The sequence below is a fragment of the Vombatus ursinus genome, unplaced genomic scaffold, assembly GCF_900497805.2.
Source record: "Vombatus ursinus unplaced genomic scaffold, bare-nosed wombat genome assembly UNPS02010822.1, whole genome shotgun sequence".
Taxonomy (NCBI): Eukaryota; Metazoa; Chordata; class Mammalia; order Diprotodontia; family Vombatidae; genus Vombatus; species Vombatus ursinus.
Window position 1 is genome coordinate 2,559,798 of NW_020950600.1, and position 26,819 is coordinate 2,586,616.

The 26,819-nt window shown below is 56.3% G+C and overlaps 5 protein-coding genes across 6 annotated transcripts in view; 4 read left to right on the forward strand and 1 right to left on the reverse strand.

Annotated features, from left to right (window-relative positions):
* WDR62 (WD repeat domain 62) overlaps positions 1-4,285 on the forward strand; it is a 36,725-nt gene extending 32,440 nt beyond the window's left edge. Inside the window, exons 27-32 of the mRNA XM_027855364.1 lie at positions 654-783; positions 1,672-1,801; positions 1,909-1,975; positions 2,296-2,988; positions 3,411-3,496; positions 3,777-4,285. Of these exons, the coding sequence (XP_027711165.1) occupies positions 654-783; positions 1,672-1,801; positions 1,909-1,975; positions 2,296-2,988; positions 3,411-3,496; positions 3,777-4,154 (1,484 nt within the window). The 3' untranslated portion in view covers positions 4,155-4,285. The remainder of the gene's footprint in view (positions 1-653; positions 784-1,671; positions 1,802-1,908; positions 1,976-2,295; positions 2,989-3,410; positions 3,497-3,776) is intronic.
* Positions 4,286-4,379: 94 nt separating this feature from the next.
* Positions 4,380-7,390, forward strand: OVOL3 (ovo like zinc finger 3). Of its 2 annotated transcripts, none has more exons than XM_027855367.1 (4): positions 4,380-6,065; positions 6,565-6,698; positions 6,829-7,024; positions 7,110-7,390. In XM_027855367.1, exons 1-4 carry the CDS (start codon positions 5,972-5,974, stop codon positions 7,343-7,345), a joined length of 660 nt encoding a protein of 219 aa, XP_027711168.1. In that variant the 5' UTR covers positions 4,380-5,971; the 3' UTR covers positions 7,346-7,390. The 2 variants fall into 2 exon arrangements, with proteins under 2 accessions (XP_027711168.1, XP_027711169.1); XM_027855368.1 differs by having other exon boundaries at positions 6,577-6,698.
* Positions 7,391-7,392: 2 nt separating this feature from the next.
* POLR2I (RNA polymerase II subunit I) lies at positions 7,393-8,576 on the reverse strand. The gene is made up of 6 exons (XM_027855369.1): positions 8,469-8,576; positions 8,286-8,340; positions 7,917-7,990; positions 7,751-7,825; positions 7,612-7,663; positions 7,393-7,511 (listed from the first exon to the last, which is right to left on the reverse strand). The coding sequence occupies exons 1-6, from the start codon at positions 8,525-8,527 to the stop codon at positions 7,449-7,451; spliced, it is 378 nt and encodes a 125-aa protein (XP_027711170.1). The 5' UTR covers positions 8,528-8,576; the 3' UTR covers positions 7,393-7,448.
* A 992-nt stretch (positions 8,577-9,568) lies between these two features.
* Positions 9,569-15,927, forward strand: TBCB (tubulin folding cofactor B). Its single transcript, XM_027855366.1, has 6 exons — positions 9,569-9,768; positions 13,464-13,607; positions 14,093-14,189; positions 14,417-14,608; positions 15,261-15,333; positions 15,577-15,927. The coding sequence occupies exons 1-6, from the start codon at positions 9,655-9,657 to the stop codon at positions 15,695-15,697; spliced, it is 741 nt and encodes a 246-aa protein (XP_027711167.1). The 5' UTR covers positions 9,569-9,654; the 3' UTR covers positions 15,698-15,927.
* A 2,698-nt stretch (positions 15,928-18,625) lies between these two features.
* CAPNS1 (calpain small subunit 1) overlaps positions 18,626-26,819 on the forward strand; it is an 11,363-nt gene continuing 3,169 nt past the window's right edge. The window contains exons 1-7 of the mRNA XM_027855365.1: positions 18,626-18,735; positions 19,066-19,288; positions 25,749-25,782; positions 25,936-26,025; positions 26,248-26,305; positions 26,404-26,468; positions 26,613-26,681. Coding sequence (XP_027711166.1) covers positions 19,077-19,288; positions 25,749-25,782; positions 25,936-26,025; positions 26,248-26,305; positions 26,404-26,468; positions 26,613-26,681 — 528 coding nt within the window. The 5' untranslated portion in view covers positions 18,626-18,735; positions 19,066-19,076. The remainder of the gene's footprint in view (positions 18,736-19,065; positions 19,289-25,748; positions 25,783-25,935; positions 26,026-26,247; positions 26,306-26,403; positions 26,469-26,612; positions 26,682-26,819) is intronic.

The following is a 26,819-nucleotide window of genomic DNA, read 5'->3' on the forward strand; positions in this document are numbered from 1 at the left end:
GGCTGCTGTCCTTACTTTCCTGGTTCAGCCGGGCTGCTGTCCTCACTGTCCTCGTATTCAGCCGGGCTGCTGTCCTCACTTTCTCCCCTAGTCTGACATGTCCCTGTGCTGGGCCTAGGCCCACGCCATTGCCTTTGCTGACTATTCTCCGCCTTCTGTTTTCCCTGCTGATTTCCTCCCTAGCCTTTATCTTTTTTATTCTGAATTTGCCCCACACCAGTCAAGTGAGAGAGGTTTCTGAGTGCCGTTAGGGAACTCCCAGGTGTGCACACTCTTTCTGTCAATCCAGACCAGCAGCTGCTCAGCAGCTTAGTCTTGGCGAGGTGTCCAGCCCAGCCCAGGGCTGCAAGCAGTGTAGTTCAATAAAGTAAATAAAAATAAGAGAGAATCAGAATTTGGGATTTCCTGAGTCAGTGTGCAGATGTTTCTATTGGAGTTTGACCCCACGGGCCTAGAAGCCAGAGCGGCCAGGCCTCATTTCAAGGGCTCCTCCAAGATTCCCTTTTCTGTTCCCCACCTGCAGAGACGAGTCTTTTCTGTCTGGGGCCTCATTTAGCTCCTTTTTGGGGGAGCTCTCTGGTAACACCCCCACGTTCCCCTTCTGCAGAGCCAGATAGTTGCTCAAGTTGAAAATGCTGTTTTCGCCCACTCAGAACTGTTTAATGGTTCCCTGAAGGATGTGGAGCCCCATGAGGTGGATGCGGAGATTGAGAAACCCTTCTTCCTCAACCCTCGCCTGAGCATTTCTGCCCAGTTTCTTTCTCGATTCCAGAAAAATCCCAGGTAGGGAAGAGAGTGGGAAAGAGAGGAAAAAGGTGAAGGAGAGGATTTAGCCATGGCTAGGGAATGAGCCTCCCATGAGCCCAGCTCCCCAGTGCTCTGGTCCATGGGCTGACTGAGAGCACCGGCCTGCAGACCTTCCCCTCTGGGAGTCTACTGCTGCGTGGCCCAGGATTGAAGCCTGTCCAATCCCATGGTGATTCTTCCACTCCTTCCCCATCCCCCAGCCTGTGTCCCACCCCCCGCCATTCCCTTAGAGCCTCCCTCATCCCAGCCCCTCCCCCCTGCCAGATCCTCTGTGATGTTTACCCTTAGAAAAGCCTTTAATAGACCCATGACTTTGTGGAAGTCCCCTTCGCATCTCTGTGTGAGCCCCCCCTCAGCCTGTGGCGCTGTGTGCTATGGGCACTTCTCCTTAAGGCAGGCTGTCCACCACCCTATCCCCCCTCTGGGGCCCTCTCAGGTCAGCCCATCCCCTTCAAGAAGTGAGAAGAGCTTGGTTTTTCCTCTCTGTGTCTGTGACTTGGGGGCCTGAGCACTCACCCCCTCGAGGGAACTAGCTTCCTCCTCTCATCTCCTTCCTCTCTAGTCAAGACGCTGGTGCCCCGAGCTTGTGGGCTGATGTGGGGCAGGTAGCCAGCATAGACGCGGGGAGGTGTGCAGAGCCCAGAGTTGTGCGTTCCTCTGGAGAGCGCCCTGCCCTCAGGGCCTCAGCTGGCATTGCGTGCAGGCCCTGCTTGTGTCGGGGCTTGATGTCACTGCTTTTTGGTCTCCCCCATCGCACACCCCGAGCTTGGCTGAGGGTGGGGCCCATGCCTTCGTCATTAGACTGCAGCTCCTTTCCTTGTCCCGCCAGGCTCATCGTGCTTGATGCACCTGTTTCCCCTCCAGGTTTGCACACCCCTTCCCTCCGACTCTGCCCCTTCAGTTAGTGAAGCCGCTGGAGGCCGTGGCGCTTCGTCGGGAAGGGGCTGAGGCCCAGAGGGCTGACGGGAGCCATGGCACTGCAGATGCCTCTGATGTGAGTGTGGCTGCCTTACTGGCCCGACGGGAACTGGGGACAGGGAGGGGCAGGCTGGGTGGTTCCTTGCTTCTTTTGGATAACTGTGTGACGGCTTGGGCTTGAAGGGACTCCTTGGTGAGAAGACAGCTGAGAGCACGGAGACCCCAGCGCCTGCATCCTGGTGCCCACTGAGTAAGACTGACCCTTTGGCCACTGTGCCCTTTCCTGCCCTGTCCTAAGGCCCTGCTCCCATTGGGTAAGGCCTTCCTGTGTTCTCCCCACCCTCCCACCACCCTCAGGCCTAGTACCCTTTAGGCATCAGTCATCTGGGAACCCTCTGTACCAGGACAAGAAGGGTGCTGACCCCACTGTAGCTGCTGAGTGGTTCCCCCTGTAGGACCCAGACATCAAGCCTTGTTGAGCCTGAGGCTGTTGGGGTCTGACCAGGCAGTCACCCCTCCCTTTCTCAGTGATGGCTGAAGGAGTAATATGTCTATTTGTTTTCTGTCTAGGCTCTGGCATCACTGGCAGAGTGCTAGGCCCACCCCCTGAGGCTCTCCTGGGCCTCCCCCTAGAGAAAGAGAGGGAAAGGATACCAAAGCAGTCGCCTCCACTGCCCTCTGCCCTGGCCCGTTCCTGTGTGGAGGCTGCCAGGAACTGCCACGCAAAGATGTCCCGAAGCATATCTCTTGGAGAAAACCTCACCCCTACCCCGGCAGAGCACCCCCGATCCTTGTGTGGCTTAAGGAGGCCTCTGTCAATGGGAGAACTGTCAACAGTGGGGCAAGATGGTTTGCCAAGCAGCGCCAGTGAGTTGAACAGCAAGGAGGGGGGCCAGAGCCTGCCCCTCTGGGGTAATCATGAAGCCCGAGCCAGCCTGAGGCTGGACCTACCCAATGTCTGTGACCAGCCCCTGATGCCTCCCCAATCATCGCCCCCTACCCCAGCCACTAAGCTTCCTGAGACAGGCCTAGGAAGAGGCTGGGCTCAGGGCTCTCTAGCCACTGTGGAAACTGCCCCAGCAGCGTTCCTGGCCAGTGACACTCCTGAAGTGAAGGTCATGGGCCTCACTGAGCCCAGCTTTCTCCAGAAGCTGTCGGGGACTGAGCTACCAGCTCGGGCCCACGTCGAGGGCCCGGCCACCGTAGAATCTCTGGGGCCCAGGGGCGTCAGTTCTGAATCCTCCCTCTTGGAACCTCTCCCTGGTAAGTGTCCTTGCCTCAGGGACTCAGGAGGGGTCCTTCCCCCCAGCCCCCCAGCCCAGGCTCAGGGTTTCCAGCTTGCAGGCGGAGAGGACTGTACTGTTTCTGTCCCACTCAGAGCAGAGGCATTCCTATATAGGGCTGCCCCGTAGGCCCTGGCACCGTCACCTCATAGTTGTCTTTACCCCTTCAGCCCCACACGCTGTCATTGTCGGCCACCTCTCCATCACTGTGGGTGTTCAGAATACACCGTGACCCTCTTGTCACTAGCCCTGTGCCCTCACATCCATCCTCACAGCATCCACTGTGCTGCCAGCCTCCATGAGCCCAGCTCAGCTCCTCCCCCTGGAGATCATCCCCTCTTTGTCCTGGGCCCGCTGGCTTTGGGGAGCCTCCTTTTGCTGATGGGGCTTATCCTCTGTCAGTCCCCCAGCTCAGCGTGAGCAGTGTGGAATGTATCACCCTAAAGCTGAGGAGCAGCTTCCAGGAGGCCTTGAACCTTTACAACCTGGTAAGGGCTGGGAGTGCTGTGGGTCAGGCCTGGGGCTGCTGAGGGAAGGGAGTGGAGATCCTGGCCTCCGCTCAGCGAGTGGTCCACTTCTCCTTTCTGCTCTTTGGCCTCTGGGGATTCTCCCTGTGGCTTCCTCTTGCCCCATCCTCTTCGCTGATGACAACTGTCTGACCCCACCCCATCCCAGCCTGGGCAAGCCTGGCTGCCATGGCCCTGGGCCAGAGGCCCCGCTGGCCAAGAGGGCTGGCTGCCTGAACCCGCCTCCTTTCTTTCCTCCCAGGTGGTTTCCACTCCTCAAGTGAGCAGGGAACAGCAGCAAGTCCGATCAGAATTGTCGTCGACCTTCCGGTGGATTCAGGGCCAGCTGGAGGCTGTGGCCCGGCTAGGGGGGGAGGAGGTGGCCCAACCCTCATCCCCACCCTTGTCTCCAGCCCCTTCCCCAGCTCAGGGCCTGGCCCCAGCCCCGGCCTCAGCCTGGACTCTTTCCCCTTCCCCTGCAGCCAGCCCAGCCCCAGGCCTCCCGTCCCCTCTGCTGTGGTCCTTGCCCAGCTCAGAGGTCCGAGCCCTATTGGAGCACTACTCAGAGCTGTTGGTGCAGGCTGTTCGAAGAAAGGCGGGTGGCAGGGAGATGAGGGCGGACCAGGGGAGCAGGGCCTGAGCTTCCTTTAACACCACTAGCCCTTCTGGGGCATCAAGAGCCATAACACTGACATGACAACCTCTTCCTTCTCTGCTCTGCTGCTTTTTAGAAAATGTCTATTTTTTGGAAAATAAACAACTTTGATGTGAGTGGCTCCTGGTGCCTCAACCCCACACCCCACCCCCCAACTCCCTGGTCTCTCATCCTAGGGCAGCTCATTTGGGCAGAGGGGGCCTTTCTCTCAGGCCCTTCTCTTCCATCTGGTGATCCCACAGAACCTCAGACTTAGAAAACACCTTAGAGATGGTCTGTTCTCCCAGCTTCTCCCTTCCACCCCCTTCCAGCACCTGCCCCATGAATCTTATCTGTGATGGTCCCAAAAGGCCATCCAGCCTTTTCTTGATTCCTCCAGGGATGGGGAGGTCACTCCCTCACGGAGGCAGTCTGTTCCACTGTGACACTCAGATGGTTAGAAGTCCCTTGTATAACAAGCCCAAATCTGTCACCGTAACTTCCGCTGACTCCATCGGTACCAGCTCTGCCCCTTGGGGCCAAGTGGAGCCTTGGCCATCTCCTGGAAGGCAGTGGTTCAGAGGCCCCTCCCCAAGCTTCCCTCTGCCCTGGACAGGAGCCCCTGGATGGGGCCACACAGGAGGGGAGGAGGCCCATCTCTTGCCTTCCTTGTTCAGATAGTTTCTATTAATGAGGCCTCAGCAGCCACTTCTTCACCGTGTTTGCTTGTTGATCCTTTTCCCCCCATGGCCTATAAACTTGTACATTCGATGTTCAAAAAAACCCCAAACCATTAGGATGCAGAGGCTAAGGAGCATGGAATGTGGGCAGGAAAATCTGGCTTCCAGTTCTTCCTCAGCCACTTACTGGCTGTTACGACCCTGGGAAATTCATTAGGCTGCCCTGAGCCTCAGTTTTTCCACCTGTAGAATGAAGGGGTTGGAATGGATGACCTCTGGTGGTTCCTTCCACCTCTAGCTGTGACCTGATCTTCAGTTGAGCCAAAAGGCCTTTGGATCATCCAGAGAAGCCTTGAAGGGCATTGTTTTCCTTTTTTCCTTCCAGATTGGTTTTGAGAAAGGTGCTCACCCTATGGGTGTGGCTCCCTGGGAGACTGATGGAGGCCTCCAACCTTGCATACATTTCTGGGTGATAGGGAGACAACCCTAAGTGATTTTAGAAGTCTAGATGTGTTTTCTCCAAAACTCAATCCCAGGACCCACCTGGAGCTAGAAAATCAGAGCACTCCCCCCTTCACCCCACTTGGAGACAGCTGCAGTGATTTGAATAACCTCTCTCCAGAGACAGCTTCCTCAGGGGCCGTTGGACACTGTGCGGGGGCCGATTTGACTGGCAAACAGACACCCCCCCCCACCCTCCTCACCCCACCCTGAGCCATTGTCAATTTCGGGAGTGGGCATTATGATCCTTTAATGGGGTCAGCCCTTCCCATCTAACTCTTCCACATATAGCCAAGGCTTTCCTGCAGAGGCCTCTGGGAAATGGCTTGGCTTCCCTTGCCCAGGCCCTAGCATCCACCTTCCTATTGTAGATTAGACTGTTTGCCCAGAGAAACGGCAAATATGCTGTGGGTGTTGGAGGGAGGGGGCTGAGGTAACTGGAGCCCAACCAGGGCTCTGTTGGCTGAGGCCCATCCCAGATTTGCATGGAAAGGATGAGGTCTAGGTCCCATCCACCCTCTCCTAGAAGCAGGTGGGCAGAGCAGGAGGGTCACTGGAGAGGACACAGCCGCCAGACTCTGGGTCTCCCAGCTTGGGCAGTGGCAACAACAGCTCCCTGGTGTCCCCCACCTCTCACAGGACATGCCTCGGTCCTTTCTGGTGAGGAGCTGCCGCCCCCAGCCCCGAGACTGGGGCCACATCACTGACCAGCACCGGGGAGACACCTATATCCCAGGTAACAGCTGCCCTGGCTGCCCCCACACCTGCAGGAGGGGCCAGATGTGCTAAGGAGGATATATGTGGATGTAATCCAGGGAAAGTGCCCTCCAGCCACATGCACTAGGGGTGCTGGGTTATCAGTGGAGGGCCTCCACACCAGGAGGGGGGGGAACACAAGCATTTATTAAGCACCTACTATGTGCCAGGCACTTTGCTAAGTGCTTTACAAATATTTCACTTGATTCTCACAACTACCCTGAAGGTAGGTGCTATTATGACCCCCATTTTGCAGTTAAGGAAACTGAGGCAGAGGTGATTTCCCTAGGGACACAGAGCTGTAGGCCCAGTGCTCCATCCACTGCCTAGGAGAGATGCCCTAAAGGAGAGTGTGGCATGGCGAGCAACCTAGATCCTTTCCCATTGTCAGAAGTCTCGGGCTACAGGGGCACATGCCAGTGATTACCACATCCCACGTTCCCTGGGCTGCAGGGTGAGAGGACAGGGCTTGGGACAAGATTCTCTTTCAGACTGCAGCCTGGACAAAGGGCTGGCTGATCAAGGAGGCACCAATGCGGGGTCCCCAGGCAGAGAAACCTACAGAACCATCCCATCCCGCTTGCCACCCAACCGTGGGGAGTCCCAAGCACAGGTGACAGCCCCCAGCTCACAGGGCAACTCCAACTGTCTGTTGGGGGCGGTGGGGCAGTGTGGGGACCTGACCCAGGAGGGAGGAACAGGAGGTGCCCGGGTCTGAGCAGGGTCTTCCTTCTCTGCCCTAGGATGAGCAGGGTCCTGCAGCAGGGCAGGGCCCTGGGGGGTTGAGCTGCCCCCTCTGCCCTAAGGTTTTCCCACTTCAGCGCATGCTAACCCGCCACCTCAAATGTCACAACCCTGCCCGGCGCCACATTTGCAGCTGCTGCACCAAAGGTTTTCACGACGCCTTCGACCTCAAGCGGCACATGAGAACCCACACTGGTGAGGGGCGGGCTGCGTTGGGGGGAGGCAGGCGGGGTGTCTGTGTCCCCCCCCATTAACAGCCACTCCCTCCGCGGGCCCCCAGGAATCCGGCCATTCCGCTGCCCAGCCTGCGGCAAAGCCTTCACCCAGCGCTGCTCCCTCGAGTCCCACTTGGGCAAAATCCACGGGCAGCCTCCACGCTACGGTTACCGGGAGCGCCGGGAGAAGCTGCACGTCTGCGAGGATTGTGGCTACACGAGTGCCCGGACCGAGGACTACGTCCAGCACCGGACCCTCCACCGAGGCCGGCCCTCGTCCCTGGGCGTCCCCTACCCCTGAGTGAAGATGCCCTCCTCCCCATCCCCCGCCCCAAAGAGCGGCCTGGATGCCAAAAATAAAATGTTTTATTAAGAAACTGTGTGCGGCAGCCGGGGAGCTCGGGTCACTCTGTCCAGCGGTGGCCGCAGTGGGGAGCTGTGCACACGTAGTAGAGCCTCATGGCATCCTGGGGGAGGAGCGGAAAGACCAGTAGAGTCAGGGGAGCGGCCCCTCCTGGAGCCCTGCCCTGTGCCCTCCTCTAAGGCTAGGGAGGGGTCCCCCCTTACCTCGGCCCGGGCGCTGTGGGACTGGAAGAACACTGCCTCCTTGTGGCCACACCTGCGGAAGACCCGGCAGGTGGGACCAGGCCTGGGCCACCCCCTCCCCTCCCCCCAGGCCTGGCCCCTCCAGCCCGGGGGTACTTACTTCTGGCACGGGTGGTCCTCGGTCCTGGGAAGGGTCGGGTCCTGCGACACGTCCGCGATGATCTGGGTCAGCTCACTGTGCATGGGAGACACAAAGGAGGATCCTGGGGGAAACTGAGGCCAGGCCGGAGGTGACCCCCTCCCCATGCCCTAGCCCGTGGACTTACTCCACCTCGTGGGTGATCTTGTTCACGTAGATGCAGCTGTTATCGGCTTCCTGCTGGTAGTCACAGTTGCGACACTGCGGGGAAGGGGTTGGGGGCTTCCCTGAGTGCTCCTAGTGGGGGGGAGGCCACCCTGCGTACCCGAGTGCCCCGGCGGGGGGGGGTCCGCTCTGAGTGTCCCCGGTGGGGGAAAGGGGGAGGGGCTGCCCTGAGTACGGGGAAAGGGGGCGGGCGAGGAGGAAGAATTCAGGATCAGTATGTGGGTCTGGGGGTCGGGAGAGGATGGCGGGATTGCGGTGACCAGCAAGGGGGAGGTACCAAGGTCAAAGTGCACATGTGGGTGGGTGGGCGCTTGGTGGGCTGGGGTCTCACCGCGTAGAGAAGGATGCGGTTCTCCTTGTCCTCTTTGGGGTACAGCATGTTGTTACTGGGGGTGGGAGGCTGGAGGTCAGAGGTCACCTCAGGCCCTGGCCTGTTTGTACCCGGTCCACCCCCACCCCATCTGATCTCCGATCTGGTCCCCGCCCCGGCCCCGGCCCCGGCCCCAGAGCTCACCATTCCTGGCAGAAGCGGATTCCCACAAAACCCGGCTCGTAAGTCCCATCGGGCTCCATGGCGATGGCGAGCTAGGCTCTACTGCGCAGGCGCAGCTACGGGTCGCAGGAAGGTCCAGAACGAAGCCCCACCCACCCCCACCGCTAGGGGCGGGGCCAATACCCACGTGGGAGCTGCCTGGGAGGTCATCTATCCCAACTCCCCCGGTTTACAGATGGGGAAACTGAGGGCCCACGACTGCCTGCTCTGCTCGGGACCTTCTTGACTGTGGTCACCCATCAGCACGGTGCCGCGCGGTGGGCAGTAGTCTCGCCGTGGGGCCCCAAATACGTGGATGGTGTCCCCTGTCTGTCTCCACCCCTGGGGAACCCGTACTCTGGCGTGGGATCAGGCTGCCTCCATAGAGTCCCCTCCCCCCATCTCGGAGAAATCTGGACACACCCTGTGCCGAAGGAGCCAGGAGAAAGAAAATAAAGTGAACTATTGAGGTCATCTCCAGCCTTCTCATCGAACAAAATGGAAAACTGAGGCCTCCTGATGGGCCTGGGGGGACGGGGTGTGTGTCCAGCCGAAGGGGGTCGTGGGAATCCCCTAAACTCTGGGTGGCTGTTGGGTGCTGCCTGCCCCTCCCTCGGGGCGGGGACCAGCCCCAAGGGGACCACCCCAGCTCCGCCCGGGCTGGGGGGATGAATGGAAGGCGCGCGGTTCACTGCTGGACGCTCCACCTCGCGCCATAGCTGAGCAGGGACACGCTGCGCATGCTTCCTGGAGCTCCGGGGGCAGGCTCCTGCCAAGTCCCTCTCGCCGACTTCAGCCCGCCCGGGCCCTAGCCGAATACCGTGTTCCCATTGGTTATCAAGGTTCCGCTGCTCCAGCAAGAGGATGACTGATTGGCTGAGTCTCGTGAGAGGACCCGGATGAGCTTCACCATCTGCGGAAGGAGGGACGTTCTCGTGAGGAGGAGGCCTCTTGAGGAAAGAGTCAGGTGCCGATTGGTCTGAGTGAACAGGTTCAAGGCGGTGATTGGCTAGCGGAGGCGTGCAAGGGGCGGGGCGAAGCTTCCAGAAGCGGCGACTGTGGCTGTAGCAGTGGCAGCAGCGACGGCGGTTTCGGAAGGCGAGGCCTGAAGGGAGCGAGGAGGCGGCGGCCGGGAAGGAGCACCCGGGGCCGGGGGCCCTCCGCAAGCATGGATCTGGTCGGGGTGTCTGCGCCCACGGTCACCGTGTTCATCAGCAGCTCCCTCAACAGCTTCCGCTCGGAGAAGCGGTACAACCGGGGCCTCACGCTGGCTGAGTTCAAGGTGCGGACCCGGGAGAGGAGTAGGGGGCGGGGCCTGGGGAGGAAAAGAGGGGGCCACCAAGAGGGCGGGGCCTGGGGAAGGGGAGCTGGGAGGGGGCGGGGCCTCGGGAAGGGGAGCTGAGAAGGGGTGGAGTCTGGGGAAGGGGAGCTGAAATGGGGCGGGGCTTGGGAAGGGAAGGTGGGGGCTAAAGAGGGGGCGGGGCCTCTTGGGTGGGGTAGACGACGCGATGGGTCTGGGGGCCAACGTCAGTCAATAAACATTTCAAAAGCACCTACTGTGGTTGGTGCTAGGGGTACAGAGAGGCAGAAGACGGCTCCTGCCCTCGAGGAACTTCCATTCTAAGGGGAGAGACAACTAGCCAGCAGCTCTATGCAGGATAAATAGGAATTAATTAGCAGAGAGAAGGCCCTGAGAAGACGGGTGGGAAGGCTTCCTGTAGAAGGTGGGGTTTTAACTGGGGACTTAAAGGAAGCCAGGAAGGTCGGTAGTTGGGGTGGAGGAGGGAGAGTGTTCCAAGCATGGGGGAGAGGGACTGCCCAGAGCTGAGAGGTGGAGGGTCTTGTTCAGGGAATGGCCAGGAGGCCAGGGTCACTGGATCAAAAAATAACATGTAGGGGAGTAAGATGTAAGAAAACTGGAAAGGGTAGGAGGTGGCTGGTTATGAAGGGCTTTGGATGTCAAATAGCATTTTGCATTTGGTTCTAGAGACCATAGGGAACCATTGTAATTCATTATGGGGGAGGGGGGGTCCTGACATGGAAGTATTTGTGCTTTAGGAAAATCACTTTGGTGGCTGTATGGAGGACGGATTGAAGTGGAGAGAAACTTGAGGCAGGCAGACCCACCAGCAGCAATTGCAATAGTCCAAGCATGAGGTGACCAGGGTCTACCCCAGGGTGGGGCTAATGTCAGAGGAGAGAAAGGGGTGTATGAGAGATGCTGCAGAGGTGCCATTGCCAGGCCTCAGCGACAGCTTGGATGTGGGGAAATGAGAGAGAGTGAGGAGTCCAGGTTGCTAGCCTGGGGGACCAGGAGGGGGTTTTGCCCTCTACAGTAATAGGGAAGGTAGCAGCAGAGGAGAGTTTAGAGGGAAAGATGATAGGGTCTTTTTTGGACATGTTGAGTTTCAGATGTCTACTGGACACCCACTTTGAAACATCTGAAAGGCAGCTGGTGATTTAGGGTTGAGGGTCAGCAGAGAGGTCAGGGCAGGAAAGGTAGATCTAAGAATCATCAACATAGAGATAGAAATTAAATCCATGGGAGCTGATGAGATCACCAAGTGAAGTAGTCTAGAGGGAAAAGAAAAGAGGGCCCAGGACAGAGCCTGGAGGGATCCTGTGGTCAGATCCTGTGATCTGAAGGAGGATCCAGCAAAGAGAAGGAGGAGGAGAACCAGGAGAGAGAGGGTGGAGAGGGTGATCCACAGTGGCAAAGGCTGCAGAGAGAGGTCAGGGAGAATGAGATTGAGAAAAGACCATTGAATTTGGCAGCTTAACACATCGTTGGTCACTTTGGAGAGCAGTTTTTCTGTGGAATGATAAGGTCAGAAGCTGGATTTTAAGAGGGTTAAGAAGACAATGAGAAGAAAGGAAGTAAGGTGTTTATTGTAGATGCCTTCTCAAATTTAGCCCCAGAAGGGAAGATATGAGACAGTAGCTGGTGGGAATGGAAGGACGGAGTGAGGGTTTTTTGAGTATGTTTGTAGGAATCAGCCAGGGGACAGGGAGAGGCTGAAGCTAAGTGAGAGAGTAGGGATGATAGAGGTGGAGCTGCCTGCCAGATGAGGGGGGTGAGCTTTATTAAGGATTAAGGCCACCTCTTGATGGAGACAGGTAAAGGGGGTGAGTGAAAGTGATGAGGGATGAGGAGGACGGAGCTCATGGAGAACAGCAAGGTTCTTGGCTGGGAGGATGAGGCAGAGGTTTGAGCAGGGCTCAGTTAGTCAGGGAGGGTTAAATGGAATTCCTGGCAACAGTGAGGGATCAGTGGAGATTCTCTAACAGAAATGTGTAGTCGCGTGGAAGCCCGAGTGGTAGCAGTGAGTGGTGGGAGTGAGCCAAGGTTCGAGGTAGACAGGCAAGGTCTTCAATAGGATAAGGGGGTGAGGGGCTGAAGAGAAGAGGACAATACACCAAATTCAAGGGGTCACGATAAGGAAGAGAGGACGGCCTGGGAGAGAACGCAGGGCCAGAAGGATGCAGGGCTTGGGGCTGCAAGGCACAGGGGAACGTGGAACAAAGCATATAGGGGAGCACTTGTGGGTGGCAATGCCCACCCATCTCTGTGGGCAGCTAAGGGGGTGGGGAGGAGGTCATGGGAAGGCAGTAACTACAGGACCAAGAGGAAGGGTCACTATTGTGCATGAGAGTCACCTGATATGAGGGCAGGTGTTGAGCAGAGAAAGACAGATGGGCAGCGACCCTTGACCAGAGTGGAGAGTGGTCAAGAAGGCTGAGAACTGAGAGAAGGCCCTTCGTGTTGGCGACGAAGAAGTCCCCTCATCGGTGACTTTAGAGAGAAGTGAAGCCAGATAGCAAAGGGCTGATGTAACTGAGTGAGAGGAGAGGCCCTTCTCCAGGAGAATTGAGGAGGAGGGAGATAGGGTCTTGTCAAGGCTGCAGGGAAGGAACCCATAGGAAGGTCAGGGGTGGAGAGTAGAGAGATCATAGAAGGGACAATAGACAGCACTGTGGCTCCCCGTTACCTCCAGGCTCATTACAGGGTGGCCCAGAAGGCCTAGTACAATTGTAAGCTTTAATAACTTGAAACTGCACTAAGACTTTTGGGACACCCTGTCTAAAAAAAAAAATCCCATCTGCTGTTCAAAGCCCTTAAGAACCTGGCCCCCTTCTGCCTTTCCAGTATTCTTAGACCTTACTCTGGGATCCCGTGACACTGGCCTCTTGGCTGTTTGTGGAACAAGATTCACCGTCTCCAGCCTCCAGGCATTTTCCCTGGCTGTTCCCCCTCCCTGAAGCACTGTCGCTCCTCATCTCTATCTCCCAGCTTCCTCAAATCCCTCCTTCTGCTGAAAGCCTTTCCCAGCCCCTCCCCCTGTCGCTTATCTCAAGTTAATCCTGCCTGTGTCTTGTGCCCAGGCCATAGTGAGAGCCTAATAAGTACTCCTTGACTGGCCATGAGATAGTGCGAAGGAGATGGTGAAGGAAGGAAGACCTGGCTGGTGGAGGGGGAGCTTTCAGAGAGGGACCTCAGTTTTTTTTTATGAGACAGATTTCTCAGCTGAGATGGTGAGGGTGAGAGCGATGGGAGGCCCGAGGTGCAGAACTCTGAGGGAATGAGATCTCTGCAGGGGAGGCTGTCGTGGGAGGATGGGGCCTGGAGAGGAGAGGACAAGTCTGGGGAGAGAGGAAAGGGCTGAGTGTGGAAGAGGATGCAGGGCCCAACTCGGCATGAACAGACTTAGGAAGACACATCTGGGAGACTCCTGTCCCTCGCCGCAAGTATACAGGTTTCCCTCATGTAAACAAGCAGCAGAGGATGTGCGAGGCGTAGTCAGAAGTCCTGGGCTTGAGTCGTACCTCCCGATTTATTAACTGTGGGACCCTGAGCAAGACTCTTAAGCCTTTGGGCCATAATTTCCTCATTTGTAAAATGCATTGTGGAGTCAGATCCTTCTCAGTTTTCTCCTCGCTCTGACGTGCCATGATTCACTGTGCGTCCCCATCCCTCAGTGTAAGCTGGAGCTGGTGGTGGGGAGCCCGGCCTCCTGCATGGACCTGGAGCTCTACAGTGCCGATGACCGCTTCTGCATGAAACTTGACCAGGATGATGCTCTCCTGGGCTCCTACCCAGTGGACGATGGCTGCAGGATCCATGTGAGAGATGTTCCTTGCCCCGCCCCTCCTCCCAGTTCTTGGGCCCATTGCCATGCATGGCCCTGTCGCCCTTGGCTGTGAAATCCCCATCATGCCTCACGGTTCAGCTCTTCCAGGCCTCCTCCTCCATGCCCTACCCTGGAGATCCCAGGGTGATAGAGCTGGAAGGGGCCTGTCAGCCCAGTCCCTCATTTTATATGGGAAATGGAGGAGGCCGCAACTTGCCCAGAGGCCTACAGGTACTTAGGGATAGGGCTGGGCCCTGAGGCAGATCCTCTGCCTCTGAGGCTGGGGACTTCCTGCATGAACGCCATTCTTTCTGTGTGTTTATGCCTGCCCCTACTGACCTCCCTCACATTTCTGGCCTGAAATCCCTCCTGGACTTCATCCCCGATGTTGCTATGCTCATGGCACCTTTGTTGGAAGCCGCCCTCACAGATGGGGCCTTTCCTAGAGCTCCAGGCTCAGTCACTGTCTCCCCACAGGTCATTGACCGGAGTGGGGCCCGTCTGGGCGAGTACGAGGACCTGTCCCAGGTGGAGAAGTTTGAGCTCTCCCAGTCAGCCTATGAAAGCAGAACTGGTACAGGAGCATGAAGAAAGCTTGGGGGATGGGGGAGCATTGGGGAGAGTGGAGGGGCCATGAGAAACTGGGGGGATGAGACTAGAAAGGAAGGGGCCCAGGTGTAAATGGGAAGGATAGAAAATGGGGGAGAGAAGAGACTCAGGGCCTAGGGGAGCTGGGGGGGGGCCTGGGGATCGGGGGGGTTTAAGTTTGGGCCAGTGACCCCCTTGAACCCTGGCCTCCAGACTCCGTACGCTCCTTCCTGAAGCGCAGCAAGATGGGCAAATTCAATGAGGAGGAGCAGAAGCGACGAGAGGCCGAAGCGGCCCAGCGACTGGCTGACGAGCAGGCCCAGGCCCAGGCCATCACGGTGGGGAGCCGCTGCCAGGTGCGGGCGGCTGGCCAGCCTACCAAGCGGGGCACTGTCATGTATGTGGGTGAGTCAGTGGGCCAAGGCAGCACGGGGCATTTAGGTGGGCATCAAGGCGCAGCAGGATGGACAAGTTGGGCTTGCTCTGGGCCGGGGCAGGTAACTTCCCCCCAGAGCCTCAGACTCCTCAGCTTAAGAGCCAGTACTCATGCAATACCTGCCCGACAGGAGCTTCCATTCTGGCTGAGAAAACTATGTGAACAGCATCTAAGTGTGCATAACCAAGGTGATTTCAGAAGCAGCTGGGGATTAGGACCGGCCTCAGAAAGCTGAGCTTTCTAGGAAACTGGAAATGTTAACAGAGGAGGAGGAAGGGGAGGCACAGCCCAGGCATGGACAGCTGGGGCGAGTCACAGGGATGGGGGATGGGAGGGTCTGCAGTGATAAATGGAGGTGATCGGGAGCTCCTGGAGATGAGCACGTAGGGCAGCGGCCAGGTCTGGCAGCCGTGTGATAGACGAGAGCCGATCGAAGGGCCTGAGGGGCCTGGCGGCCGGGCCGGAGCTGGGGAGGGCAGGGGGTGACAGCGGCAGCTTCTCCGCAGAGTGAGTCCTTGTAAGGATAGCACCTTGTAAACCTTAACAGGCTAGAGAGACAGGCGCCACCACTGTCGTGGCCCTGGTCAGCCAGGTCCTCACTGAGCTGCTTCTTGTGGGCAGGACTCACGGATTTCAAGCCCGGCTACTGGGTTGGCGTCCGCTATGACGAACCGCTGGGGAAGCATGATGGCAGGTGAGGCCAGACTCCCTCAGGCGCCCATCCTTGGGGGGGGTGTGTGTGTGTGTGTGTGTGTGTGTGAGAGAATGTGTATATGTGAGTGCGTGTGAATGTGTGTGAGTGTATGAGTGTGAATGTGTGTGTGTGCGTGTGAATGTATGTATGTGTGTGTGAATGTGAAGGTGTGCGTGTGAATGTATGTGAGTGTGTGCGTGTGGGCGGCCCCATGACCTCTGATACTCTCTTTTTCGCCTGCAGTGTGAACGGCAAACGCTACTTTGAGTGCCAGGACAAGTATGGTGCCTTTGTCAAGCCCCACACGGTGACCGTGGGCCACTTCCCAGAGGAGGATTACGGACTGGACGATGACGAGATGTGACCCCCCAGTGGGGGTGGGGGGGGTTAAACACTACTGGGGGGGGCGTCCCCTTGGATGCGGCCTCCCCTTCTCTTCCCCACCCTCCAGCCCGGGCCCCTCCCTCCTTTTCCGTGTCTGTGGCGTATTCCCTCTTCCCTTCCCTCTCTTGAGTTGTATTTTTTATCTTATTTTCCCCTTGGCTCTTGTGTGGTTGTGAGACAAGTGAATTAAATGCCTCTGAATCCCTTGGAGGCAGCCTGGGTTCCTGGCGGGAGGGCATCCCGCTGCTAAAGATGGTGGGTGGTCAAGGAGGGGGAGCGTGGACAGGAGGAGTAGCAGTGAGCCTGAAGGGGAGTCCGGCCTTCGCTCTCCTCACATCTGGTCAGCCCAGAAGTGGCCTGTGCCCCCAGAACGGCCTTTTAGAGGCTTGTTTGGAAGCTGTGTTGAAGAGGAGAGAGCCTGGAGGCAGGTGGCTCATTTTACACGGTGTGGATTGACCTCTTGTTCTTACATCGCCTCCTACCTCTCCCAGAGGCCCATCCCACATCAGAATAAAAATTCAAACAAAAACCAAACCAATGCATCTGCATCTGCAGCATCTGTAGCACTCAACACCCATAATCCTCCAGCTCTGCCAACAACGAAGGGAAGGGTATGCTCACATCTCTTCTCTTGGGCCAAACTTGGTTGTTACAATTCTATACAGGGAAGATTTTAATAGAAAGCTGCTGAAATACAGGCAGCTAGGGGGCGCCATAGTGCACAGAACGCAAGTCCGGGAGTCTGGACGACTCCTCTCCCCGAGTTCAAATGTGGCCTCAGGCACTTCCTAGCGGTGTGACCCTGGGCAAGTCACTTCACCCTGTTTTTTGCCTCAGTTTCCAATGAAGAGTCGGATGTAATGAACAGTAACTGAAATAGAGCCAGCAGATGTAGTGGACTAGAGGGCTGAATTTGTCAGGAAGACCAGGTTCATTCTGGCTTGGTGACCCTGGGCACGTCCCATTACTTCTCCGTGTTCTCAAGTGACTAAGGAGTTGCTAATTGCATCTGTGGAGGAATTTGTCCTACTGGGAGGTCACCACAATGATGAAATTAGTGGTCTGAGACCTCTCACCCCCCATAAGTTAAAATGAAAAATTTAAAATAGTCCGAGACCATGCCTTCCTTTTGTCATTCTTACCAGCTTACTGAGTTTAAAGTGAAGCCTCGGCACTATTTTGATGGGCATTTTTCTAATTCTTGGTCATTTGGAATATTCTTTCATATGGTTACTAATTTACAATTCTTTTGGGATCTGTCCAGATCATTTGCCCACATCTCTATTGGAATGGCTTTTGGTCTTAGATGTTTCTGTTAGGTTTTTATGTAGCTTGGATGTGAAACCCATATCAGAGGCATCAGTTACAAAGATTTTTTTACCCCACAGCTGACCACTTCTTACTTTTTGCAATAATTTTGTTCATGCAAAACTTTAATTTCCAATAAGCAAAATTATCTATTTTTTGTAATTTCCCCTATCCTTTGTTTGGTAAAGAAGTTACCTCCCCAAAGTTATAAAGATCAAACATGACTCCCAAAAAAGAGATGTGGACACTCTCAACCCATGCCCACCCCCCTTTTGGAGCTGGGAGGATCAGAGTTGACTGTCTTAAGACTTTATTTTGATATATTCAGCAATTGTGCTGATTTTTTTTTCTTTTTTCCTTTAAAAATAATTTGTTATATGAGATAGCTTTCAGGGAGGGGGAGGAAAACTAAAAAAAAAAAAGAATTCACTCTTTACCCATAGCTGTGAAAGGTATATGATGAGCTTCTAATTTTTTAAATAATTCCTTTAATCACACTCTAATTAGGCATCTGTGGCATAGTGGAGAATGGGACCCTTGACCTTAAGCCAGTAACAGCCTCTCAGTGCCTCTAGGTACTAAATTGCAAAGAATGGGCCAGAGAATTAGTGGAGGGAATGTATTCTTGAGTAGGTCCCTACTTAAGTGAAATCGAAGGTCTCGCCCTTGGCTTTAACATTCAGGGCACGGGTCCATTTTGAATTTATTGTGGCCCGTGGTCTGTGATGTCCAGTTTTCCCAGTAGTTCTTAACAAAGAGTGAATTTTTTCCGAGGTTATTTATGTTTTCAGACTTAATGGGCTTTACAGTAGTCATAGGTGACTAAGTATTTATCAAGCCCTACTATGTGCCAGGCATTGTCCTAGGACGTCACTGGGGAAACAAGTACTAGGAACCAACCGATCGTATGTGCCCACCTCCTCGCACAGTGCCTGGAACTTAGTAGGCACTTACTAAATGCTTGTGTGCATTCCATTGCAAGCAAACAAGCCCTGCTCCCGGACCGGCGGGTCACGAGCTCTCGGTAAGAGAGGAGGCTCGGAGGAAAAGCCCCCCACACTGAGGGGACCCCGCCCTCGGCGCTAAGGCCGCTTCCGCGTCTCGGGATGGCCCCCGGGCCTGGGCGATGAAGCTAGGCCCCGGCTTCCGGGGGCGGGGACAGGGATGGGGCCCGCGGAGTCACCCCAGCCCGTGGTGGGGGCCATTTACTCTCCCCTCCTTCCCCAGCTAGGCTGGGCCGCTACAACAGCTGTGCCCTCTCTCCCCCCACCCCACCCCCTCGCGTGTCCGCGACGTGTAACGCGTAGCCCCGCGTGGGCCCCGGGAGCGCCGGGATGCGTCTGCCCTGAGTCACTGGCTGTGGGGGGAACTCGGATGGGGCTCTTAAAGGCACAGACACCCCCTTTCCCCCCCCCACCCCGTGGACCCCGCAGGGCGGGGGACTGGGCACCGGTTCCGGGAGCAGCAGGTGGGCGGGGACGCCCAGGTCCCGTTATGCAGCGGGAGGGGGCGGGGCGGGACCGGAGAGGCCCAAGGGCGGGCTCTAGGGCCGCGCGGACGCCCTAGGAAGGAACATCGCCTCGGGCGGGGCCGCCCCTGAGTCACCCCGGCCCCGCCCGACCCTCCTGCAGCAGGACCCGAGTGGAGCAGAGCAGCGGGGCAGCAGGCCAGGCCGGATCAGGGGAAACTGAGGCCGAGCCCGAGACCAGGGTGAGAGGGGCCCCCGAGCCCGCCCCAAGCGCCCCCCAAGCCCGGGATCCCCAACCCCGCTCAAGTCTCCCCCAGCCTGGCCTTGAGCCCGTGGAACCTGGACCCCGAACCCCGGCTTCCCTCCCTGAACCCTTGTGCTCCCTGATCCCCAATACATGGGCACGAGAAAGAGCCCCACAAGAACCTGGGACCCCCAACCTTGACTCCCCAAAGGCAGCCCCAGGCCCCCCTGAACCCCAGTCCCCACCCCCCAAACCCTGCCCCGGCACCCGACCCCCACCGCGGCTGGGTCGGGGTCCTGACTTCTGTCCCCCCCTCCCCGGCCCCCAGGTCCCGGAGACATGTTCCTGGTTAATTCATTCCTGGGCGGGAAGGGCGGCGGGGGCGCAGGCAGAGCTCTCGGGGGGCTGCTCAGCGGAGGCGGCGGCGGCGGCGGCGGCGGAGGCATCGGCAATGTCATCGGGGGGCTGCTCAGCGGGGGCGGCGGCGGCGGCGGCGGCGGAGGGGCGGGGGGCGCCATGGGCATCCTAGGCGGCGTCATCAGCGCCATCAGGTAAGTGGGGGGCTGCCCGGGACGCTGGGGGCCGGGTACGGGGAGCCACGGACGTGGGAAGCCCCGGGACATGTGGAGGTCTCGGGATACTGGGAGCCTCAGATACGGGGAGCCCCGGGCATGGGGGTGCTGGTACATGGGGAGCCACGGGACATGTGGAGGTCCTGGGATACTGGGAGCCTCGGATACGGGGAGCGCCGGGCATGGGGGGTCCTGGGATATGGGGAGCCCCGGGACATATGGAGGTCCTGGGATACTGGGAGCCTCGGATACGGGGAGCCCCGGGCATGGGGGGTCCTGAGATATGGGGAGCCCCGGGACATGTGAGGTCCTGGGATACTGGGAGCCCCGGGATATGTGGTGGGTGGGGAAGGAAGCTGGAAAGGGGAGTGGGCCTGAGCTGGGTGGTGAAGAAGCACTGCGACAGTAGGGAGTCATGACAGGTATGGGGCAGAGGAGGGGTCGTCAGACCTTGCGAGGAGCCCCGGGTTCGGGGACTCCAGTCTCAGCCCAACTCAGCAGAGCCACGAACCCCCTCTGCCCGTTGTTGAGGGGGTGGGACTTGGTGGTCTTCTTAACGTTGGAAAGGCCCTAAAGTTTATGGGGTGCGTTGGAACGTCTGGAAGGGGCCTCACTGGTCCACCTCGGTCGCCTCTCGGTTTACAATTGAGGGAACTGAGGGCCCACAGAGTCAGGCTGCATCCCAGGGAACCCGGGTCCTCCTACCGCACGCTGTATCGGGAGGTGGGGGAGGGGCACGGACAGGACTAGGGGTCTGCAGACTAATCCACCCCTTCCTGCGGAGAGCCTGGAACGATCCGAAGTTTAGATAAAATGGTGACTCAGCTGGAGTCTGTAGGGGCCCGAGCCACCGAGGGCCAGCCCGACACATTCCAGGGGGTCCTGTGGGGAAAGAGCATTCTCTTCTTTGGGAGACAGCTTGGTTCAGAGGATCTGCCTCCGCAGCTTCATATTTGTGTGACTTGTCTTCCCCAGGCCTCAGTTTCCTTCTCTGTAAAAGGAGGCTAGGCCAGGTGGCCTCCTAGGCTAGGCCCCTTCCAGCACCAAATCTATGATTCTGTAATTGGAGACCCAGAACTTGAGTAGTGGCAGGTGGGTAGGAGCCCGGCAGCTGGGGAGGGGGGCGGTGCGGGATAGGTCTGAGCTAAGGTTGGGAGGGGTCTAGGAGGGGGAGGGGCAAAGAGGCGTCCAGGTTGGCTGGAGAATAGAGTTGGTGGAAGGGAGTCAAGGCGGGCCCAGGAAGGTGGGGCAGAAGAGTCTGGAGGCAGGGTTGGGGCTGCTGATGGTTTTTGAGCAGAGGAGCAAGTAGAGGAAAGCGTCTGACCCCGCCCCCATCCCTTTTTTATCCGTTTCCTATTGGGCAGTCCTTACTGAACCCCGCTCCCCTCCTGATGAGGTCTGCCTGGGGCAGAGGACAGCGGGTCACCATCTCCTTGTTCCTGGACTCTGCCATTTCACACGCCACCCGAGTTTCAGCATAAAACACCGTAGCAGCTTGGGCAGAGCAAGTTAGATCAGTCACTTAGTGGGGAGCCAGGAAGGAAAGCCCACTCCTTGGGGTCAGCTGCTGGTGGGCAGTGGGGGCGGAGGATGGAGGAGATGAGGAGTCAAAGGGCAGAGGGTGCTGGGGCTCCATTTCTGGGTGGATGCTAGTCCAAGGGAAGGGCCTTCTAAGACTGGGAAGACGTGAGGATATTGGTGCTGGAGCAGGCTCTCCCCCTTCTTGGTGTCTGAGAATCCTGGGCCTCCTCTTAGATATGCCCAGCTCCCTGAAGTCTCTTACCTGACTTTGGTCGCTGTTGCATTTTTGGGTGAAGGCAGGCTTTATGTTAACCCAGCAAGAGAATGTAAGCTTCTTGGGGGCAGGGCCTGTTTCTTTCCTTCTTGGTGTGTTCTGCACAGAATTGATGTTTAATTGAATGACCAGATGTAGGGGTAAGAAAGATGGTTCTGCCTGCAGTGGAAAGGGGTGGAGAAAGGAGAGACACCTGGTCGGGAGACAATTTTAAGCTCTTGGCTGTAGATGAAGAGAGGTGTGGTAGGGGATGCCCCGGCCCTAAGTGGGGTTCAGAATGGGGACTCATGTTAGGGGAAAGGAGGAGCTTGTTTTGGGATACATTGAGATCTAATGAAGAAATAAAAGAAAGCATTTATTGGGTGTTTTCTGTGTGCCAAGCCCTGTGCTAAGGGCTGGGGGTCTCAGTAAAAGAGGGAGCCAGGCGCTGCTTCCATTCTGACAGCAGGAGACAGAGGAGGTCTGGGGCTGCGTGTCACATGGGGAAGGGGGAGGCCCTTAGGTGTAGTTATAAGTCAGATGTTGGAGATGATGGATCTGGACGTTACCAAGGAGGACTTGGTAACAGGGTACATGGGTAAGGGAGAAAGACCAAGCATGCAGTCGTAACAACTCTCAATAGGCATCATGACAAAGAGGTGACCTTGGGTGATGGTTAGAGGGCCTGCCTGGGAGTCAGGAGGAACCAGGTTCAAATCCTGCGTCTGATCCATTCTTACCAAGCTCCCCCCAAGACAAGCCACAGAAACCTTATGAGACAGTAATTTATATTGGTGGAAGAGATTTTCCCCACCAGTGAGAGAGAGTTCCGTATAACTGTTGGAGTCACAGACCCAGACCAAGATGAATAGGTAGTTTTCAGGACTTTTTTTTTTTGGTCTGGATAGGTGATTTCTGATGTTGGGAACTCCCAGTAAGAAAGGACCTTCTCCCAGTGCAGAATATAAGTGGTCTCAGAGTTGTTGGGGCCCCTGAGACGGGGTCACACAGGGTCACACAGCCAAGGGGCCTCTAAGGCATCCTCAAGACTTGAACCTCGGGGCAGCTAGGTGGCACAGTGAATAGCGGTCTGGCCTTGGAGTCAGGAGGACCTGAGTTCAAATCCAGCCTCAGGCACTTAACACTTACTAGCTGTGTGACCCTGGGCAAGTCCCTTAACCCCTATCGCCTCACCAACAAAAAAAAAAAAAAAAAAAAAAAAGACCTGAACCTCCCAAGTCTTCTAGCCATTGTCCATGCTGCCTTTATTTAATGTTCAGTTGTTTGTGTCTAATTCTTCATGACCCCATTTGGGGTTTTCTTTGCAGAGATACTGGAGTGGTTTGCCATTTCCTTCTCCAGCTCATTTTACAGATGACGAAACTGAGGCAAACAGGGTGAAATGACTTGCCCAGGGTCACACAGCCAGTAATTATCTGAGGCTGGATTTGAACTCAGGTCTTCCTGACTACAGGCCCAACACTCCATCCACTGGCCACCTAGCTGCCCCTCATTTTATATATATATATATATCATAGATAATCACTGCAGTCCACCAACCCCAAATCTCCCTCTGTGGTCGTATGAGGTCTCTCTCTTTGTTGATACAGAGATTCGTTGTATCTTGCTTTGAGGTTTGAAAATTTCTCCATCTCTGTTATCTCGTTGGAACCTCTCCATAATTCTGTCAGGTAGATACTTACAGGTTTTATCATCATTTGACACAAGAGGCCCAGAGAAGGTCATGTAGCTGAGTGAGAGAGGGTCAGAGTTTATATGTAGAAGTATTTTTGCCTTCTCAATGGGTGAGAGAGGTAGAGGAAGGGAGAAAATTTGGAACTGAGAACAAAAATTTTTAATTTTAAAGGGGGGGGGTGGGTCAGAGGTGGGATTTGAACCCAGGTCTCCCTGCCTCTTGAGTCTTGGGCTCTTGACTTCAGGCATCCAAACCTGGGTGACAGACTCCTGAGGTCTATGGGGGGCAAGGTTGTGTTGGCTCTGACCCTCCACAGCACCCAGCACAGTGCTTAGGAAATGTTTGGTCAGAAGCAGTGAAGTCTCCAGAAGGAATGGGCTGAGGGATGGTGACCAGGTCAGTTTTGATGTGCATCTAAGGTGCAGTGTCACTGGACGTTAAGGTGACAACAGTCTCTTGGTTGTGGGAGATACAGGACTGGGGCTGAGGGGAGACAGAAAGAAAGGGGGGGGAAGATAGAAAGAGGAGAGAGAGACAGAGGGGTGGAGCGAGGAGGGGAGAAAGAGAAGTGGAGGGGAAAGAAGAGGGAAAAGAGAGAGAGGAGAGAGAAGAGAGAAAGGAGAGAGGAGAGAGAGACCCTAATGAGAAATGAAGAGGACAGACCTGGGGAGTGGGGGGCACCTGTGTTCAGGGTATGGGAGATGGTGAAGGATCCATTAGGACGTAGGGAGAGGGGCTTCTCTAAGGAGACAGGAGGGAATGAGTTAGACAGGGATTCTGCCTGTAAAGGGATCACAGCATACCAGATGAGAGTTGGAAGGAACCTGAGTCTAACTCCCTCATTTTACAGATAGGGAAACCGAGGCCCAAATTTACTAAGAAACCTGGCCCAGCCAGTGTAGGTGGTAGAGACCCAATGCATTCTTTTTTTTTATTTCTTTATTTAGATCTTAACAAACACCAAATAGCTCATCATCTCTAGGTACATAAGACAGAAAAAAGATTGTGCATGAAACAGTAGATGCATGATTTTCTTACTCAGAAAAGGTAGAAAACCTGCATCTTTCAAAGCCGTCCTGCTTTTCTGTGCTTCTCTCTGACCCTCCCATTCTCTTCTCTGCAATTTTAAAAACTGTGCCTCAGCTACCCTCTGTAATTTTGCTGTGCTAGCCCTCTCCCCTCTCCTCCTACCCCCTCTCGTTGGGAGAGAAAGAAAAATTGAGCCCTGGGCGCTAATCTGCCACGTTGCCTGTGTCTGAGAAGGTGTCTCCTGCTGTATCCCAAGGCCAGCCCTGCAGTCCCAGCTGGTCGTTGTTAGGATCAGAATTCCCAGGTCTTTCACATGATGGCACGCACTGTGTAAATTTTTCTGGGTCTGTTCACTTCCGTCCACATCAGTTCATACAGGTCTTCCCAGGTTTCCCTGAAACCATCCCCCTCATCATTTCTTACAGCACGATAGGATTACGTCACGTTCATAGGCCAGAACTTGTTCAGACATTCCCCAATTGGAGGGGCATTCCCTCAGTCTCCAATTCTTTGCCACCACTAAAAGAGATGCCATAAATGGTTTTGTACCTGGGGGTCCTTTTGCTCTTTCGTTGGGGGTAACCAATGTGCCATACTGCCTGCCAGGAGAGACTTGTAGGTAAGAGGGGTGGCAAGGGGTTGAGAGCAGGAGTCAATGCCTGGGGGACTGGATTAATGTGATGGATGGATGAGTCACGCTCGCAGGAAATCACTTAGAGGAGCCTTACTGTTATAACCGGGGTTATTGGAGGGGTACCTGGGTGTTGTCTCTTGGGTGGCAGTCAGCAGCTACACAAGGGATAGGACCAGGGTCTAGGCAGCTACTGGGCCTCCCAGGGCCACACGTGGGGCTGCAACCCAGGGCCCAAGGGCCTCAGTGCCCAGGAGATGGGGAGAGGCTTTGATGCCAGGAAGGCTGGCTAGGAAGGATGCTGGTGGAGCAGTCTTGCTTGAGGCATCTTGGGGGGAGAGTGGGAGGAGCATGAGATATCAGGGCTCCTCCATTGTAGACCAAGCAGTCTTTCTTTTTTTTAAGTATTTGTATAATTGTATTTAAATGTAATTGGTTTCCTTTGTAATCCTATGTATTTTATCGATTTAAAAACCTGCTTCTAGGAAGGAGTGCAGAGGGGATTTAGGTGGGATCCCCAGAGGCCACCCCCTCATTTTACTAATGTGGAGACTGAGGCCTCGGGAAATGAAGTGACCTGCAAAGGTCACCCAGGTAGTGAGTGGCAGAGGTGGGTGTAGGACGGGCGGCTGCTAGCCACAGTGCTGTAACGTTAGCTGAAAAGCAAAACTCAAGACAAGTCACAGAGTTAGCTCAGCAATGATACTATTGCTGGGAGAGTCCCGGACCACAGGAAGGGGTGGAGGGGTGGAGGAAGAAGGCTGCCCCCTGTCCCCCCCCTCCTCCTTACCCTGCTCCCCTGCCCCCTCCTAGGACCTGGGGGCTGCAGATGCCAGGGGGTGATTAGGGCCAGCTTCCAGCAGCAGCAGCAGGTAAGTGCTCTCTAAAGGAGATGACTAACTGCTCCTGCGAAATGCTGCCTGCACCCTCCCACAGGCCTGCTGGGTCTGTTTTCCTTAGCTCTCTCTTTGTTACCTGGGAGGGTTCTGTGGGGGCTGGGCAGGTTATCAGGAAGTGATTGTGATTTTGAATGAAACAAAGGAGCATCAGTAAAACGAGTGTGTGTGTGTGTGTGTGTGAGAGAGAGAGAGACCAAGTTGGGAGGCAGTGAGTGAAGAATTCTGGGAGGGTCACTCCTCTCTGAGGGGAGGGGTTCTTGGCAGGGATCTGACCCTGGTTCTGAGGATGAGGAGTCACTCGGGCCTGGGCAGAGAGGCCCTTCTGTAGGTTGCCAGACCGGTTTTGTGGAGGGGGTAGGGCCGGTCTCTGCCCCTTCCATGACACCCCCCTTCCCCATTCTTCTCTCTAGTGAAGCTGCAGCCAATTATAACCCAGAACCCCCGGTAAGTGAATCCTCCCTTTCCCACCCTTTTCCCCCCCCCCCCCCCCCCGTCTCTGCTGTGTATGAGGGAGGGCATGCCTGCATTCTTGGGTCGGGGGGATGGACAGTGGAAAGAGAAGGTAGTTTCTCCTCTGAGCCTGCTCTTTCCCCCCAGCCCCCTCGATCCCACTTCTCCCACATCGAGGCCAATGAGAGCGAGGAGGTCCGGCAGTTCAGGAGGCTCTTTGCCCAGCTGGCAGGAGACGTGAGTGCCCAGCTCCCTTCCCACATGCTCTCCCTTTGGTGCCCCAGTGAGCATCCCCAGGGATGGATGGGCCCCTAGACACAGGTCCAGTCCTTTCCTTCAGCCCTGTGCACCCCTGGAGGCCTCCTAGGAGTGGGCTTTCGCCCAGAAGAAACCCCAGGGCAAGGGGACCCCTCCCTCTCTCCTGCTGGCTCAACCTCTCCTCCCACCCTCACCCCACAGGACATGGAAGTCAGTGCCTCTGAACTCATGAACATCTTAAACAAGGTGGTGACTCGACGTGAGTGCCTGGTGACCGGGGAGGGGGAGGAGGGCTGGGCTAGGGCCAGGGATGGTGGAAGTGGTGTGAACTCTGACCTTGGACCTTGGCATCTACAGACCCTGACCTGAAGACTGACGGTTTTGGCCTCGACACTTGTCGGAGCATGGTGGCCGTCATGGACGTATCCTTGGGGATTTGGGGGGAGGCTTTGGGGGGGCGTGTCCTAGGCGGAGGGTTCCCCACTCTGCCCTCTCCTGCATGCTGTGACTTTGCATCATGGCCCTCCTCCCTCCCAACTTGAGCCTTAACTTCCTGCCCCCACCAGAGCGATACCACCGGCAAACTTGGCTTTGAGGAGTTTAAGTACCTTTGGAACAACATAAAGAAATGGCAGGTGGGTCTGCCCCTAGGACCAGCCTGCCCTTCCCCAATCCCAGGCCTTTCTGCTCACTTGACTTCCTGAGAGCTGCCCCTCTCACCACCCACTGCCTCCTGCATCCTGGGCCTTTCCTAGGGGCCGAGCTGCCCCTCC